This window comes from Nematolebias whitei, chromosome 3, assembly GCF_014905685.2.
Source record: "Nematolebias whitei isolate Nwh7 chromosome 3, NemWhi1, whole genome shotgun sequence".
Taxonomy (NCBI): Eukaryota; Metazoa; Chordata; class Actinopteri; order Cyprinodontiformes; family Rivulidae; genus Nematolebias; species Nematolebias whitei.
In genome coordinates this window covers 34,471,417-34,489,014 of record NC_056500.1, presented here as the reverse complement: position 1 = coordinate 34,489,014, position 17,598 = coordinate 34,471,417, and the positions used below count along the sequence as shown (strand labels likewise).

The following is a 17,598-nucleotide window of genomic DNA, read 5'->3' as shown; positions in this document are numbered from 1 at the left end:
ATCTGACTTTTCTATTAATCTGCCCATTTAATTAGTTTATGTGAGGCTTGGTGAGCCTGTTTGTGGCACGTGTGTGAAATATTCGTAAATGCACTCATTCGGTGCTGCGTGTCTTGATTTACAGCCAGGACATTTGCATGACTACCTGCTTTTACTTCCTGTCAGGCTGCACGTCTGTGAGAGCTCGATGCTTCCCAGGACACTTATCTAGTTTAAGAGACAATGAGTGTCAGACTTTATCAATTCAGAGGCATCACTTCCTTTTGTAGGACAGGTGAGATGGCCTGAAGGGAAGAAAGCAGAGCAGAGCAGTGAGGGGTGTGGCCTCCATGACAGGTAGACTCAGGGAGGAGCTGTGCTACCTGTACAGAGCTGCAGTCAGGGTACAGTGAATAGTACACCTGTTGCACTTCCCAGGCTTTCTCTCTCTCTCTCTCTCTGTCCCTCTTTCTCTTTCTTCACTTCTTTTCTCCTTCATCAACCTGAGAGCACAGGAGGAGCACCATGGATCCCAAGGAGGGCAGCGGGACCGAGAAGGAGAAGGAGAAAGTGATAAAAAGGAGGAACCGTCCCATGTTCATTCGCTACCTGGAGAGGAGGAAGACGGACACTATTGTAGCTGAAGACATGGCCAAAGGTGACATCAACCTGGGGACGCTGGTGAGGAGGAGCCAGTCTGATAAGACGGAGTACAGCGCCAAACTTAAAGGTACAGCAGCTAATGATGTTCCCAGGTGTCAAAGCTATGGCAACAACTGAAACACACGATAAGCCGACACTCGGTTCAACAAACGAGCTCAACTTCTTTCCAACACAAGGAGAACGTAGAGCGTCACCAGCTGACGGGCTGTGAGTGCAGCAGGTGTGTGTCTTCAGGGGAACAGTGTGTGCCAGTCTGCACCGGTCACCTGGTGTGTTACTGTAGAGTTGGTTCCTCCCTCAGGGGATGAAGCCACATATGCAAACTGGGCCCCAAACTCAGGCTCAGAGGAGAGGCCCTTTAAAAGTGCACCGGACCGGCGGGTAAACAAGACGGAGATGGCACAAACATGTGGGAAAAGAACTTCAGAACATTTTGTGCCGGTGTTAGAAGAAGGAGTAGAACTAGTGTCACAGGGAAACTGAGTAACATATCCATGAAGAAAGAGCTGATTATAAAAGAAATGGGTCGTAAAAAGAAAGGAATGACAATAATTGCTGACACAGTTTGTTCATTTTAACACACATTCATATGTGTGACAAACTGGCTGTACCTGTCCAGTCCTCGAGTGCACTCAGGGAGCGGGAATGCTGCACTTCAGGCATCATGACATCATGGGGGGGGTATTTAAACCATGAAAGCTCCAAAGTATGTTGGCTTTCCTGTGACTCCTGTTCCTCACCTTCCTCATCGTCAACAATCCACTTGACATGGAAAAAGTGTTTCCTGTGAAAATGCAGCACGACTGCTGAGGGCTGGGGGAGAACAGAGGCCCGGCACTGGAATTAGGAAAACACCAGCTAAAAGACAAGGGTAGCAAAAGGCTGGCCAAATGTAGTAAAACGCTAGGCTAAAGCTAAAAGATGCAAAATGTTAGCTAAATGCTAAAAGAAGCCGAATGATAGCTACAAGTATCATATGAAGACGATTTTACGGTATAACCCATATGTGTCAAACTCAAGGCCCGGGGGCCAAATGTGGCCCTTGTTGACATCTTATCTGGCCCCCCAAGATGTTATTTTAAATGTAAAATACTTTTTCACTTGAATTTTTTCAGTAATCTTTGATGATGATGTCAAATGTGCAACAGAGAACATCAAATGAGACCAATCAAACTCTTGTTGAGGGAACCTACAACTAAAAAAGATGTTTGGTATCAAACTTGAGTTAATGTAGATTCTGAAACCGGCCCTTAGTTTGAAAAAGGTTTTAATTTTGGCCCCCATTTATAAGTGGGTTTGACACCCCTTGTATGACCAATATCCTGAAGCTGATTTCAAAAAGGACGATGCACTGAAGGAACTGATTTCTGTGAAGAAAGTAAATGAAGTGTAAAAGTTACAAAAAGCAAGAGTTAAAGTTCCTCCTCAGTAGGTTTTTGAAGATCATTTCCACACGTTTGCTTCATCAGCAGCAGCAGCTCTGTTTACCTCAAACTCTCTGCTCCTTCTGCACTTTCTATTTTCCCGTGGTGCCTGTATGACGACGGGCACAGAGAGTTGATCATAACACACACAGCTGTTGTCAGTAAACTGTTGTCCTCCCTCTCACCTGATGAGCACTATTTCATATTTACACGGGTATTACCGATGCAAATATTGACACAACGATGACTTCACTGAAGGAGGAAACATATGAGCTGCAGCCCCGCACGCCGTGTTCTCATCTGCTCGTCAAACAGGTTTTATTCTCTTCCTAACTCATAGAGTCATGGCAACGTGACAGCAGCTCGTCCAACATTTACTGCAGCTCAAATCTGAAACAGTTCAGACAATCATTTACTAACACATCCCACACACACACACACACAAATCATTATAGCGTGAATGTTCATGAAGCATTCACTCTATTGTGATCCATTTTTCTTCTCTACATTTTTCAGCATCTTTCTCATTCCACAATTTTTGTGCTATTTCAACAAATCATAAATCAAAACGTTCAACTCATTCAGGACAATCCTGCTATGACTTTTGGTATTGGTGCACCTGTAGCTTTTTCCAAATATTTAGCCTTTTCTGACGCTTTTTTCTCATAGGAAATAAATTGAGCTCATTTTACATCCTTCAAATCTTTAGATCTGTTTATAACCTTTTACTGCTCCTTTCACATTTTGTTCTGCTTCAGTTTCTTTCGGCTTCTTTCTGCAAAATTAAACTTGTGTCCAGCTACTTTCTGCTAACTGCAACAGTTTTGTGCTTCTTCTAACTTCTTTCTGCAGCTTGTTCAGCTTCTTTCAGCTTCAGTCTGCAAGTTTCAGCTTTTTCTGCTATTTCAGCTACTTCAGCTGTTTTATGCAATTTTAGCTTTTTCAGTTAATTGCACATTTTTTGGCATGCATTTCAACCATTTTCAGCCTAAATCAGCAAAAATGTGCTCTCTCCACTTCCTTCTGGTAATTTAAGTTTCTTTCTGCCTTTTTAGCTACTTTTCGCCTGTTTTTCTTTGCTAATTTCAGGGGGTTTTTTTTGGGAGGGTTAGATAATTTCCACTTTTTTGTGCTAATTTCACTTCTTTCAGCCTAATTGGGCAAACGTGTTCTTTCTACTTTATTCTGGTAATGTAATCTTGTTATACATTTTCAGTTAACTTTTAGCATTTTGCAGCCAATTTCAGCTGTTTTGAGATTAATTCAAGTTTTTCTTGGTAATTTCTAGTACTTTCAGCCTAATTAACTTTTGATGCCAATTTAAGCTTGTTATGCTCCTTTCAGTTGTTTCTGCTAGTTTCAGCTTTTTCTGCTATTTCAGCTACTATTTAGCTGTTTTATGCAAATTTTAGCCTTTTCAGCTAATTCCACTTTTTTTTCTTTTTTATAGATCATTTCAGCTCTTTTCACTTCCTTCTGGTAGTTTTTTCAAATACTGTTCCGTTATTTAATATTTAAATTTTTTTTTTTACTAATTTCAGCCTTTTTATCTAATTTCCTCATTTTTGTGCTCATTTCTGATAATTTAAATCTAATTCAGCAAATATGTGTTCAATCTGCTTTCTTTTGGTAATTTATGCTTTTTCTTTCATTTCAGCATGTATTTGAGCCAATTTCAGCTGTTTTTCAGCAAGTTCTTCAGCAATAAACATTCACACTGCACTTTCACAGGAAATGCAACTTCTCTACTTATATATGAAAACAATTTCTCAACTGACTAACCTGGATAAATAAAGCTGAAAGAAATACAAGTGTTTCTCCACTCCGAGAAAGGTCTCTCTGTCTTTAATTTGTTTCAAGACCTCTCCTTGTGTTTAACTCAGGTCAAAAATTAAATACTTTCAAGCATTTTTATCTAAATTTGCCTTCCACCAAAAGGCAAATGGTGGGTGGTAACATTGTTGCTTGTTTCTGAACCACCAGACGGATTTTAATAAAACTCTAAGAAAGTAATTAAGTAAAATCTGATGTGGTAGTAGCTGAGAGTCACTCATAAAAATGGTAATTCATCATCATGTCCCTTCAGACTGCACATCTTTTCATCTGAATGTTACATATTTTACTGGGGTTATTTAATTAGTTTTCAGACTTTTTGCCCCACTCCCCTCAGGCAGGAGGTTGTGCAGAACCACTAGACCGAGGAACCGCTTCTACCCTGAGGCTGTTAAGACTCATGAATCTCTAAACAGAAAAATCACTGTAATGCAACTTTAATAGGAGATTTGACACTATCTGTGCTGCTGATTGCTCAGGCTGATACTAGCTATTAGCTCATCAGTCCACTCAGAATAACATTTCCTTTTCCCAAACTGATGCTGTTTAAAGATGTTTCTACAACAGGTAAGGTATTGATTGTTCACTTTGTCACCATAGAAGCCTTGGAGCAGCGTTGAGCTGCAGTACTCATTACAGATATGACCTTGGATTGTTGTAGAAATAAGAAAAATCTTTTGTTGTTGTTCTTTTTAAAATAAATATCTCAACAGTTGTGGCGACTTTAAACTGGTCTGGTGTTTGACTGCAGTCAGCAAAGGCATATTTGGACAACCTCTGTCCAAAAGATAAGAACGTGGGTTGAATGATCAGCTTTTGACCTTGTGTTGCAGTCCGAGCCATAAAGACCGTTATTTTGGTAGAAACTCTAAAATACCAGCAAGTTCTGACAGCAAACTATTAATAAACAGCTCTACAAACCAACACCGGACAGGAGGATAATTGATCTAAAACAGAGCTCGAAATCTGCAGTGGACCTGATCAAAAGGTATGAACTCAAGATTGAAGTCAGTTCTGCTTCGTCTTTGTTGGAAAAATTAAGAGAAGAGGAACCAAAACAGGATTTAAAACATGAGATAGTTAAAAAAAATGAAGGAAAAAGCAGGAAATGGATAACAAAGTAGATGTGACACCTTTTAAACTGCAGGCCTGCGCTTGTCTTTAAAGCACATGTAAGTTAATTTACTATTTGAATAGTTGTGTTTGTGCCTGAAAAAACATTCAAGTTAGTGCAAGAAAGTTATATAATAAAGTTTATTATGCAAAATAAAGTTTGAACAATCTGGTTTTCACTGAATTAAGTTGAACTGAAGAGGGCACGTTTCAGATTTAAACGGTGCAAAAGTCAATTAATGAACACATGATGTGTTAAAACTGGCATCAAGATATGAATTATATTTAAAAATATGAATTATATAAAATATGAATTTTGTAAGAAATTAGTCATTTCACTTCATAACTTTTATATGTTTGAGGTTTTAGTGAAAGTTTAATGCTGAAGTGAATCTGAGTGTTGGGAGGTGGTCCTGCTGCAGGGAGAGGCAGATCAGTTGCTCTCAGGTGAACACAGCCTGCATTGTGCTCACCATGGTGCTCGCATTCATCATGTGGCCAGAACCAGAACCAGAACCATCCGTCCTGCTGAGCTGCAGCCAGCCCATCTGCAGTTTGTCTCCTTTCACACCGTGAACAGAACGCACTGCTCCACTTCTCTTATTCCCTTATTCCAAATAAGATCTAAATAAGACGGCCCGTTTTGGGACGCATGTCTCCTGCCACCTTAAACAAACTGAGATCATCTTCTGATGAGGAGACAGAGCCACGTCTTCATTGGTTATCCTTCAAAACAACGTTTACTGCAGGATCTCACAGGATCTGTTGGAGGGTGTGTTGAGACTGACTGTTACTACCACACCAAACATCAGCTCCACATCTGTACTGAGGTCCAGCCAGCTCTGAGTTCATTAGCTTTGACTGTCATTCATCCACTTTCTGGATTCTTCACGAACATTTGAACAGCACGTCGTGTGATATTTTGCTAACACTACACCGACACAGAGTGGGAGCAGATGGGATGCCTGAGCATGCAGCAGCCGGATCAGGTTGGTAACCTGAGCCTCCCTCCTCCTCCTTCGTCTCCCTCTTCTTTGCTCTCCCTCCATCAGGAGGAGGAGGAGGTGCTTGGCATGGATCAGGCAGTGATGAAGCATCTCTCATCACTGAACGGACTGCAGAGCCCAGAACAGGAGTCAGCCTGACTGCCATGTTCAGTGAGGCCTTTTGGCTCTGGCTTGGAAATAATTAGATCAGGATGAAAAACTGACTTTTACTCAGATATCAAGCAGGATATATGTTTATTTCTTTTAAATGTCATTCCACAGAGCAAAAGGTCTGAAGGTAGAAAATACACCCACAGTCTGTACTCCAGATGGAAGATGTTTATCCAACAAGAACTAATAAGTTTAGGCTCATTTTCAGATTTTGTTTTCTCCCCCTTTAGAAAAACTGATGCCACACAACCTGTCCACCCTCCCCTCCCCCATCCTGGACCTGGAGGAGGTCCGTGCGAGGAAGATGAAGCACAGGGCCAAGGTGATAAAGGAGCTGGTGCAGACTGAGAAGGACTACCTCACCGACTTGGAGCTGTGCGTCAGAGAAGTGGTGCAGCCTTTACGAAAGCTGCAGGTAGATGCTCCTCAGAGTTCTTCACAGAACATTCTCCTCCGACGCTGCCTGTCGCTCACATCAGCCTCTGGTTTGCTCGACACCTTTGGAAAAAACTATAAACCACCCTGACACTGTTAAAATGTAATACTTTTGTTCTCAAATCAACTTCACACATTAGTTTCTGTCCCGTTGTTCAGCTGTGAGGACACCGTCAGCTGTCAACAAACTTTCCACACAAATGTTCAATAAATTAAACAAATAGAACTCCTCTTGTTTTCTAAATGGAAAGTTTAGTTACAAACCTGAAACCAGTCCAGTTCATATTTAGTTTATAGCTCACGGCCATCTTTGACTCAAGAGTTTGTTTTATTTCAATGACTAGATGAGGTGTTTTCAGCAACACATCATGTTGTCAACAGAGACACATCACTCTCTGATCACCTCTGCTTTTAACAGGACAGTGAAACTCTTCTACTACTAAATATAACTAAACTAAACTAAATATAACAACAACAACAACAATAATAATACTTTTTATCCATCCATCCATCCATCCATCTATTATTACATTGTTATTATTATTTTCACCAATCCATCCATCCCTCCATTATATTATTATTATTATTATTATTATTATTATTATTATTATTATTATCATCATTATTATTATCTTGATCATCATCATCCATCCAGCCATCATTATATTATTATTAATATTATTAATATTATCTTCATCCATCCATCATCTATTATTATTATTATTATTATTATTATTATTATTATTATTACTATTATCTTCATCCATCCATCCATCTATTTTTAATTATAATTTATTTATTTATTTATTTTTAAATTATTATTATTATCTATCCTCCATCCCTCCATCCAATATTATCCATCCATCATCCATTCATTATTATATTATTATCATTATTATTATTATCCATCCATCCATCCATCCATCCATCCATCCATCCATCCATCCATCCATCCATCCATCATGTTTACCTGCTTCTTCTTTTTCGGGTTGTGGGGGTCACTGGTGTCCATATCCAGCAGTCACTGTTCATGAGGTGGGGGACACCCTGGACAGGTCTCCAGTCCATCACAGGGACACATAGAGACAAACGAGACAACCAACCATTCATTCTCTCACTCTCACCTAGGGACATTTTAGTAATATTATAATTATTCTTATTGGGACATAACTTAATTAAAAAATGTTTCAACATAAAAATACACATAGTATAACTTGGAAGTTTTATGTTTTTTTAAACCATTGATTTGTAAACTTTTCTCTCTTCATTATAATTTGCAACCATGTTAAAGGATTTATTATCTGATTTTCTGTATCTAACAATCATCCAGCAAAATGTAACGAACTGACTTTGAACTGAGTGCATGTCTTACTAATGAGCTAAATGATACACAGAGTAAAGAAAACCATAAAAACAAACACTTTTCCTTCAATCCTTTAACCGATTTAACCAGCTTCATTGTTCATTTTGGGTGGTTTCTGATTTGATTTGAGCCTTGTCTTTTTGCAGGTGGTGGATGTGGATCGTCTCTTCACCAACATGGAGACGTTGTGCGAGGTGTCGGCAGCACTTCTTCACAGACTGAATGAGGCCATGGCTGAGCCGGACGCAGAGGCTGTGGTTATAGGTTCGGACTCATCGTCCACTTTTGCCATTGTTTACTCTCTTTAACGGCAAACACAAGATTCTTACGTCTGGATTTTATTTGAAGGTGATGTGTTCATCCAGGCAAAGGCAGCTTTAGAAGATGTGTATAAGATTTACTGTTATCACCACGACGATGCTAACACGTCGCTCAAATCCTACGAGAGAGAGGAAGAAATGAAGCAACATTTCACTGCATGTGTGTTGGCTCTGAAGTAAGTGCTGTCACGTTCATGCAACGCCTTTTTCATTGTGTGAATCCAAACCTTTAATCTTGTCTATCTTTCTTGGGGCTGTTTCATTGCAGAAAAATTTATGACCAAGAGTAAGTACTTTTTTTTTCAAAGTACATTTTTGACCATATTTGATTTCTTGCATTGATTATCCTTCATAAAATGGAACCCTGTTGTTCCACAGAGGAAAGCCTAATTTGTTGGACATGGGCTCACTGATCATCAAACCTGTCCAGCGGATCATGAAGTACCCACTGCTCCTTGCAGAACTGTGGCAGGCCACACCTGAAGACCACCCGGACTTTCTGCCGCTGCAGGAGGCCTTGACCGCCACGAAGATCATAAACGTCAACATCAATGAGTTCAAGAGGAGAAAGGACATCGGTGCGACTTGATTCACACGATGTGCACATCTGTGTTGTTTGCTAATCCAATGTGTACATTTAGTTGAACTTAGTGTCTATGTCAAACACAAGACAGATGCACTTTTATCTGTATTTGATGGGGTATCACTGTTGTGTGTCAGTGATGAAATACAAGAGGTCAGAAGATGAAGGAACGCTGAGAGGCAAGCTAAACAAACTTAACATCCACTCCATCCGCAAAAAATCAGACCGGTTTGCTGGTTATCTCAAGATTCTCACTGGAGTTGAGCCACAGGTAAGGAGCTGTAACAAATATCTTACCTTATTGTGAACAGACTGATTAGTTTGCTCAATAAAAAGAAACCCAGTTTAAACTGAGCTGTCATTTTGTTCTGCAGGTGAGAGATGAAGTGTTTGACAGAGAAGAGAAACTGTTCAGGAGTTTGGAGAAAGCCGTGAGACAACTGACCAAGAATGTCCACTGCTACATGCAGCACATTCAGGTGAGCGCTCAAATCTTCATTTCTAACTATTTTAAGTGCTGATCAGATGGGAGGTACTTTTCAGTTGTGACACCTCTTCATTTTGAGGTACCTCAGGGATCCATTTTAGGCCCCATTCACTTCTAGTTTTATATTCTTTCCTTGAGATTTAATACATTTGATTTGTATAACGCTTTTCTTAATACTTAAAGATGCCCTTGTTTATTGTCAGAATGTGCCACTCATAGATTTTCTGAATGGCTCATTAAACTCTTACTGTCATCCATCTGTTTGACTGGACTTCAAGCTCAATCCATGCCCTTTTTTTTTTTTTTTACAAATTAACACGTGAGGGTCTAAATAAAAGTGAGTTAATATAAAAATTGTGGTTACCGGAGTAAATTAATTGTTATGTAACACTAAAAAGCCTGCTCTAAGCACATACTCTAATTGGTTTAATATATTCTGTCAATTCTCAGGAGATGGTGTCTGTGGCTTTTCAGAACGTGAAGGAAATGGAAAACATTCTCACAGACCCAAGCAAAAACGACCTGAATGGTTCATTGCACAACAATAGCAATGATCCATACAAGTACTTTGTAAGTACAAATGTACTGGTAGTTGCACTTTGCATCACACCTGTCGTCATGTCCAGCCTCCCTGTCTTCCTTTACCTCCATGAACCATCTTAATTTATTGTCTGTCCTTGCTTTTCCCTGACTTCATATTTGCCCTCTGACAGTGAATCATCTGTCACTTCCTGTCTTATGTCCAACATAGCAATCCTTTTCTGTCTCTAGACCTGCCCTTTAGGTTTTGTAGCCTTGCCAAACTCTGCTGTCTTCCTTTATTTATCAATTACATGCATACTCTTGCACTAGAACAACAAACCCTTTTAGCTTTAAGAAGAGTTTTAGCATACGGACTAATGCTAAAACAGTGTAAAACCTGTGCTGCTGCACTTGTTTGAAAAGCTTTAAAATGATTTTCTATGACCCATGCAGGCTGTTTAGTCATCCTTGACTTTTCCCCTGCAGAAGGACAGGATGGAGTGCTTGGTCTTGGCCCCGCTGTCCTGCCTGCAGGGCATGTTCACAGCCCCACAGAAGCTCATGCAGAAGCGCTATGACAAACTGCTGGATTACTGCAGCCGCCTCGAGCGCTCGTCCTCTAACTCATCTTCATCGTTTCCCACATCTTCCTCCACTTCACAAGCCTCGGAGGTTCCTCCTGGTCTCGCCAAGAGAGACTATGAGGCCATGAACGCGTTGCTGGTGGAGGAGTTGCAGAGGTTCAACATGGCGGCTCATATGATCTTGACTAACTGTGTGGGGAGTCTGGTGGCCCTTCTCAAAGGGCTGATGGCTAACGCCTCGGCTGGTGCTCCAGCTGTCCAGCAGCTACCAGTGAGTCTCCCACTCATCATCAACAGTGCTGTCTGTGTGGATGCTGAGTCAGCATTCACACTATTGTCTTCACATCTTTGTTGTTCTGACCTTCGTTAACAGTCTGTTTCTGCATACTCATTTAGTTTTAGCCATTCACCCACGACACATCCAGCTCATTCAGGAGGTGGATGCTATGAACTGAAGTTTTTGCATCTTTGAAATATTTTCAACATACTTTATTTAAAAACAATGTTTTCCATTAAAATGCACGGAGATCTTTTCAGTTCCTTCAGAAACATTGTTCTCCTTCGTGCTGCACAATACCAGATCTGTGATTAATTAGCTAGACTTTGGTTGTTCTTAGCTTTAAATGAGCCATTTTAGCTGTTAGCCAGTCTTTTCCTTTTTTTTGCTATCAGCCTTTTGTTTTTATCTCATGTTTTGCCACTTTTAGCTAATGTTGTGGTTCTTTCAGCTTTACTGACTCAGCTTCAGGTTTTCCTCAGGTAAATAGCATCAAGCAGCCATTCAGCACTTAGCATTTGTCCTTAAGCCGTTCTTCTTCTCTTTTCGGCTGCTGCCTTCTTTAGTTGTGGCAGCAGCGAGCGAACTCACATGAAGTTCATTGTTAATCTTTTGAAATCCATCTGAACTCTGTGGTGCTTTGCCTTTTCAGCCTCCACTGTCCAACATCGCTGAAGTTCAGAACAGCATCATGGATGAGCTGAACAACCTGACATTCGTCAAGGACAATGCACAGAAGCTGATCGAGAGAAAAGTCAGCTTTGAGAGACAACGAGACAAGAAAACAGCAGTAAGATGAACAAAAAGACTTTAAAACTGATTTTTTTATTTTATTTTTTATTTTTACCATGACAATCCAAATTTTATCCATTTAGGGCACCATGCTTTGATTTGCACCATGTTGACACAACAGTCACAGTTTTTAGCACAAATGTGAAGCCTTGCATCAGCTGCTACAGTTTACAGTTCAGTGTGGTTTCCTGCTCCTCGTATTTCATAGTATTTCATAGTATTTCATAGTATTTCATTGTTTCTCATTATATTTCATGTTTTTATGCTTTTATTCATGTTGCTGTAATATCTTGTTATTAATATTTGACGCTGTGATCTTTTTTGGTAAGCACGTTGACAACAGTTACTCTTTTAAATGTGCTATATAAATAAATGTGACTTGACTACTAATTGCAACCAGCTCCAGACTGGGATCATGAGGGGGAACCTGATGATCCAAGCCCAGTTCTTCAAACTATCAAGTTGTGGATCAACCTCCTTGCTGTGAAGCACGGTGGTGGAGGCATCATGTTGAGGAGGTTACTCTAATTACTCTGAACAGAAATAGTGGCAGCGCTAAAAGTGACAACTGGTCACATCTGGTGTTGTTCCGGTACACGTTCTGGTCCAGTTTGATGAACTCAAGCAGGTTTTTATCGTTATTCCTGCCAGCAGACGGTGTCTCTCTGTGGACGGGATCTGCCCTGTGTATTTTCACACCACGTTGATCTCACACACACAGCTGACTGACGATGAGGAGCAAAAAGCGTGACTGTTTGAAAGAATTAACAACAGACTTTTACTCTAAAAGGATTTGTAGTTTTTTAATGATCAGCTGCAGCAGAGAACAAAAGATTTCCCTGTAAATTCATTTTCATTAAATTCTTCAAATCATGCAGAAAATGTGTTGAGAACTGAACGCTGGACGTTCAAACAACTGCTTTGTCTTCTGGTGAATATTTAAAAATAATTAAGAGAGAATTAAGCTAATTGAAACATACAAATTATACTGAGTTGAGCTGAATGTAATAGATTATATCAAAGTTCATGCTCAATAATCCAAGTAAACAATCCAACAAAGATAAGTCAGGTCCTCTGGACGGTTTATTTTTGTTTAAACATTTCATCTTTCATCCAAAGGACTTACTCAGTCGAAATGCCGTTTGATGTTTTGAACCACTTTGGCCATGCTGCCTCGGAGGAGTCGACAGGGGAGAGAGCGGACTCCAGAAACCGTCTGAGCACCATCAAATACTGTATGATGGTAGTAAGATGGGTCCAGTTAACTGGTTGGCCCACTAAGCCACTTATGGGACTGAGTTTGTTGTGGCTCCTCGGACTGATGAAGTCCTTTAGATGAAAGACAAGACGTTTGAACACAAAGAAACTGTCCAGAGGACCTGACTTAACGTTGTTGGGTAATAGAATATAACCAGGTTAGACGTGTTACGTTTCCAAAATGTCCTACTGTTTCTGTGAAAACTAGTAGAGTTGTTTGAAAGATGTGGCACAACCTAAAAGATTAAAATCAACGTAACAAACGTGAACATTAATGATTCACATGAATTGAGCTAAATGAATTTCTGACTGACAACAGGAATAAACTAAAGAACTGAATATATTCAGGTGTAACAGCCCACCCTGCTCAGGATGTCCTCACCCTCACCTCCCCCCCTCACACACGCACACACAAACACAGATTACTGAAAACACACCTGTGTGTGAGCCCACACCCGCTTTACACTATTTACACCATCACTCCTCTTACAGGTGCCGGAGGTGCAGCATCAGACGGAGGAGCAGCGTGCCTGGCTGCTGTCAGAATACCCTCTGAGCCGTCTGTACCAGCTGAAGAGAAAGTGCAACGGCTGCCAGGAGCTGGACCTCAGCCTGCTGGAGGGAGAGCTGGTGGCCCTGCTGGAGGACACCGACCCCTCAGGCAGCAGCTGCCGCTGGCTGGTGGACACTGGAGGTAAGACTCTGTGTGTGTGTGCTTGTTCATGTTACTTTGTGAGGATCAACTGCTCTTTGAAGTCTGGTCCCCATAAGGTTCAAGTGTCGTTGGTGGGTTAGGCTATAGAAATGAATTAACAATGAATGGAAGTCAATGCAAAGTCCCCATAAAGATACAAGATAAAATCTGTGTGTGTGTGTGTGTGCTTGCTTGTGTGTGTGTGTGTAATTTTCAGTGTAAGTGCCGTGTGAATGCTGAATGACTTTATTAAAATCTGCTGGGAAGAAGCTGAAACCATAGCTGAAAGCTAAATGCCAAAAATAAAGAGCTAAAATGAGCAAAACCACTCTTAAAAGCTGAAATGATCTATAACAGCTTAACCCTAAAGCTCTCAAACAGTTGCTATAAGCTGAAAGCAGAATAACCATATTTGAAAGCTAAAATAAGCAAAACAAAACAAGCTGAACACTTGTTTAAAGCTAAACTCTGCAAAAGCATGGCTAAAAACAAATGTCCAAAACCATAGCTAAAAGCTAACATTTGCAAAGCTGTAAGAAAAGTTAAATTCAGATAAATCGTAGCCAAAAGCTAAGCAGCAAAACAGAAAGGAGAAGCTGATGAAGCAAAAGAAGCCAAAAATAGAGCAACTTTCCTGAAGAAGTGGAAAATGTTTTAAAGGAGCTGAACTGATCATTGATCAGTTGATCTGAATTGTCTTTTCAGAAAATGTCTGTAAATAAGTTGAACATTTTGAGACTTCTAAAAGATTTAAAAGTTAAAAGTCAGCGTGTACGGTTCCTGATCAGGCTGCTGTTGACATGGTTCAGAGCCAGAAGAAGAAAGAATAAACAGGACAACAGTGCTGACTCAGCATGCAGACAACACCTGATCAGGCTCACCTGCAGACGGCCCTGAGGCTCAGGTACTTTCTGACCAGTCAGCAGTCAGGGTGGAGTCCCGGGGGGGGCTGCAGTGTCATGGCTGCTGTGCCTCTGGAGCTGGTTGCTGCCCAACAGGAACAAGTTGTCTCTGTTTCCACTTTACATCTCACACCATCAGCTGATGGCTCAGGACTCTGGGATGTTTCTGGGAACACGAAGCCTTTCCCTCTGGGTTTTCAGAACTTGGAGTGGTTCATCTGGTTTCCTGCTCCTCGCTGTTCTCCACAGCAACACCAGTTTCATGTGAATCTTAAACCAGTCTGAGTGTCTCAGTTAGGAGAACGCTGTTCACAGACTCGTCTTTTCCTCTGGGAGGATTAATCTTCTTATACGCCGACGGTGATGTGCTTCCTTTGCTTGAACACATCCTTCAGTCACTAAATAAATCTGGGTTTAATAAATTAATCGCTGCCTGGATGTTAGTCATTAAGATGGAAATATATGAAGTGTTTCATTGTTGTTAAACCACTGTACTGTTTAATAATGTGAATGTTTATGAAGCATTCACTCTAGTGTGATCCATTTCAGGAGGAAGGTGCTAAGGGACTTTTGGTATTGGTGCAACTTTAGCTTTTTGAAATATTAACTCTTTCCTGCGATTTTTTTTTTCATAAAATTTAATAGAGCTCATTTTACATCCTTCAAATCTTTAGATCTGTTTACAACCTTTTACTGCTTCTTCCACATTTTGTTCTGCTTCAGCTTCTTTCAGCTTCACTGTGCAAATTTAAACCTTTCAAATTTCAGCTAATTTCAGCTTATGCTCTTTTCAGCTAATTTTTATACACTTTTTCAGGTATTTCAGCTACTTTTTAGCTGATTTTATGCTAATTTTAGCATTTTCATCTAATTCCACATGTTTGGCACTCATTTAAATTTTTCTCAGCCTAATTCAGCAAACATGTGTTCTCTCCACTTCAGTCTGATAATTTAAGCTTCTTTTTGCTTTTTTTGGTATTTTTTTCTCTCTCCAAAAATCAGCTTTTTTCAGATAATTTGCTTTTTTTTGTGTGCTAATTTCTGCTTTTTTCATCCTAATTTGGCACAATTATGATCTCTCCAATTTATTCAGGTAATTAAGCTTCTTTCTGCCTTTTTAACTACTATTCAGCTGTTTTTCTTATTTTCTGCTTTTTTCAGATAATTTCCACTTTTTTGTGATAATTGCTTCTTTCACTCTAATTGGGCACAATTGTGCTAGCTTTACTTCTTTATGGTAATTTAAGTTATTTCTACCTTTTCAGCTATTTTTTGCTAATTTCAGCTTTTTTAAAGCTAATTTACTGTTTGTGCTCATTTCTGCTTACGGTATATAAACCTAATTCCAAAAACGTGTTCTTTCTGCTTTCTTCTGCTAACCTAGGCTCGTTTCTCCGTTTCAGCTACATTTCAGCAAGGTTTTACCAAAATCCAGCTGTTGTTCAGCAAGTTCCTCAGCAATAAGCATCCACACTTCATCTTCACAGGAAATACAATTTATCTATTGGGATCAGTCAGACCTTGTGAAGATATTCATTATCTTACCTGCTGCAGATAACGACTCCAGTTTTGAGAAACAAACATTATTTATTTAACCTTTATTTCACCAGGAAAATCTGATTGAGATTAAAAATCTCTTTTGCAAGAGAATCCTGGCCAAGACCGGCAGCAGCACACAAGTTACAGAACGTTCATAGCAAAAACAGAAAAAGTCAACTCCGTCACAAATGAACTAATTAAAAGATTTGTCAGTTAAACATTTACAGACAGATGATTCCTGCTCAAAATCAAATATGTCCCTGCTGGATTGACGAGCTAACAGTTGGTCCAAGCAGGACGGAGAACAAAGTGGACTGGAGATGTCGTCACACTTTCAAGGGACCAGAATAAATTCAATAAAATAAAATAAAATCATGTCATTCTTAATTTAAAGTTTGCAGTGACTCAAACTCCTGTCTTCCAGGAATCTGAATCTTATTTTAATTATGCTCAGGCTTAGTTGTGCCTCCTAAAGTTCACCAACTACTTAATCTCAGGAATAAACGTGTTTGTTTGAAAAGACTCGAGCTATTTTTAGATGTCAGAGTTTGTTGAAGCAGCATTCCAGTGAATCAAATCGTTGTGCACGGCACATGTCCTTTAAATAAAATGTAAAGTCTTTAAGATGCTCGGACAAGATGTTGTCCATGTTGACATATCATGCCTCCTGCCCACATTAGGAGCCCAGGGCTACGTCTACTCCACGTTCGTGAAGCAGTACAACCCCCTGAGGGACTCGCAGAGGTCGGCTCAGAGGGCCTCGGAGCAGCAGGCCCAGCAGCCTCAGCAGACCCAGCTGCAGCAGACGGTCATGGACGATGAGGACTTTGATGACCTCAGCCTGTTCGTGTCAGGCAGCAGCAGCCTGCGCAGCATCAACCTCAGCACCGCCGACAGCAGCTCCACCCTCTCCAACCTCTCCACCCTCTCCAGTGTGCAGCTGGAGCTGGAGAGCGGGGAGCAGCTGGTGGATCCAGCAGACACGGATGCTCAGCAGGTATGTGTGGGGTAACCATCAGAATTCTTCCAGTGATAGGTGAGGTAACAGGCAGACAGGTTCAGGTAGAAAGCAGGTATACAGCGCCACCTGCTGGAGTTACTGGAGGATGCACGGCCTGAACTCAAATCATCTGAGTGATTTCTGTCTGTTTCCACAGTTTTATGCGGTGTACGCATTTCACGCACGCTGTGACCAGGAGCTGTCCCTGCAGGAGTACCAGCATGTTCGTATCCTGAAGTTCTCTGACCTGGGGGGCAACAAAGAGTGGTGGCTGGCTGAGGCCAACGGACAGAAAGGATACGTCCCGGCCAACTACCTGGGCAGAATGTCCTACGCATGAACTCAGGACCTGTCGGCTGTTTAGCTTTTCAGAGCTTTGACAGATGCAGTTCAAACACGGGAAACAGTCAGCGAGACTTGATATTTAGAAAAGTTTAAACCAAAGATCAGATAAGAAGTTCATTTTGAATTCAGTACCAACAAAACGCAGCTAGAGGAGCAGCTTTACCTTTTACATGTTTCCTTTAAACAACCATTTTAACAGAGTTTAAATCTGAGCAGAACAAATGCAGCCATTTTGAAAACTAACTTTTCTACATGATATAAGATTCCAAAAAATGGATCCACCCATCCATCCATCCATCCATCCATCCATCCATCCATCCATCCATCCA

At 40.6% G+C, this 17,598-nt stretch overlaps 1 protein-coding gene across 1 annotated transcript; it reads left to right on the top strand.

Annotated features, from left to right (window-relative positions):
* The first annotated feature begins 361 nt into the window (after positions 1 to 361).
* On the top strand, positions 362 to 17,559 carry arhgef38 (Rho guanine nucleotide exchange factor (GEF) 38). The gene is made up of 14 exons (XM_037674880.1): positions 362 to 709; positions 6,400 to 6,584; positions 8,114 to 8,231; positions 8,316 to 8,463; positions 8,556 to 8,573; positions 8,666 to 8,865; positions 9,008 to 9,141; positions 9,245 to 9,349; positions 9,808 to 9,927; positions 10,366 to 10,734; positions 11,393 to 11,530; positions 13,282 to 13,483; positions 16,605 to 16,921; positions 17,082 to 17,559. The coding sequence occupies exons 1-14, from the start codon at positions 505 to 507 to the stop codon at positions 17,262 to 17,264; spliced, it is 2,442 nt and encodes an 813-aa protein (XP_037530808.1). The 5' UTR covers positions 362 to 504; the 3' UTR covers positions 17,265 to 17,559.
* The last annotated feature ends 39 nt before the right edge of the window (positions 17,560 to 17,598 follow it).

Coding starts and splice junctions, on each gene's coding strand:
- arhgef38 (XM_037674880.1), top strand. CDS start 505: ATGGATCCCAAGGAGGGCAGCGGGACCGAGAAGGAGAAGGAGAAAGTG. Junction 8,866..9,007: donor CAAGAGGAGAAAGGACATCG/GTGCGACTTGAT, acceptor GTTGTGTGTCAG/TGATGAAATACAAGAGGTCA. Junction 10,735..11,392: donor CAGCTGTCCAGCAGCTACCA/GTGAGTCTCCCA, acceptor TTGCCTTTTCAG/CCTCCACTGTCCAACATCGC.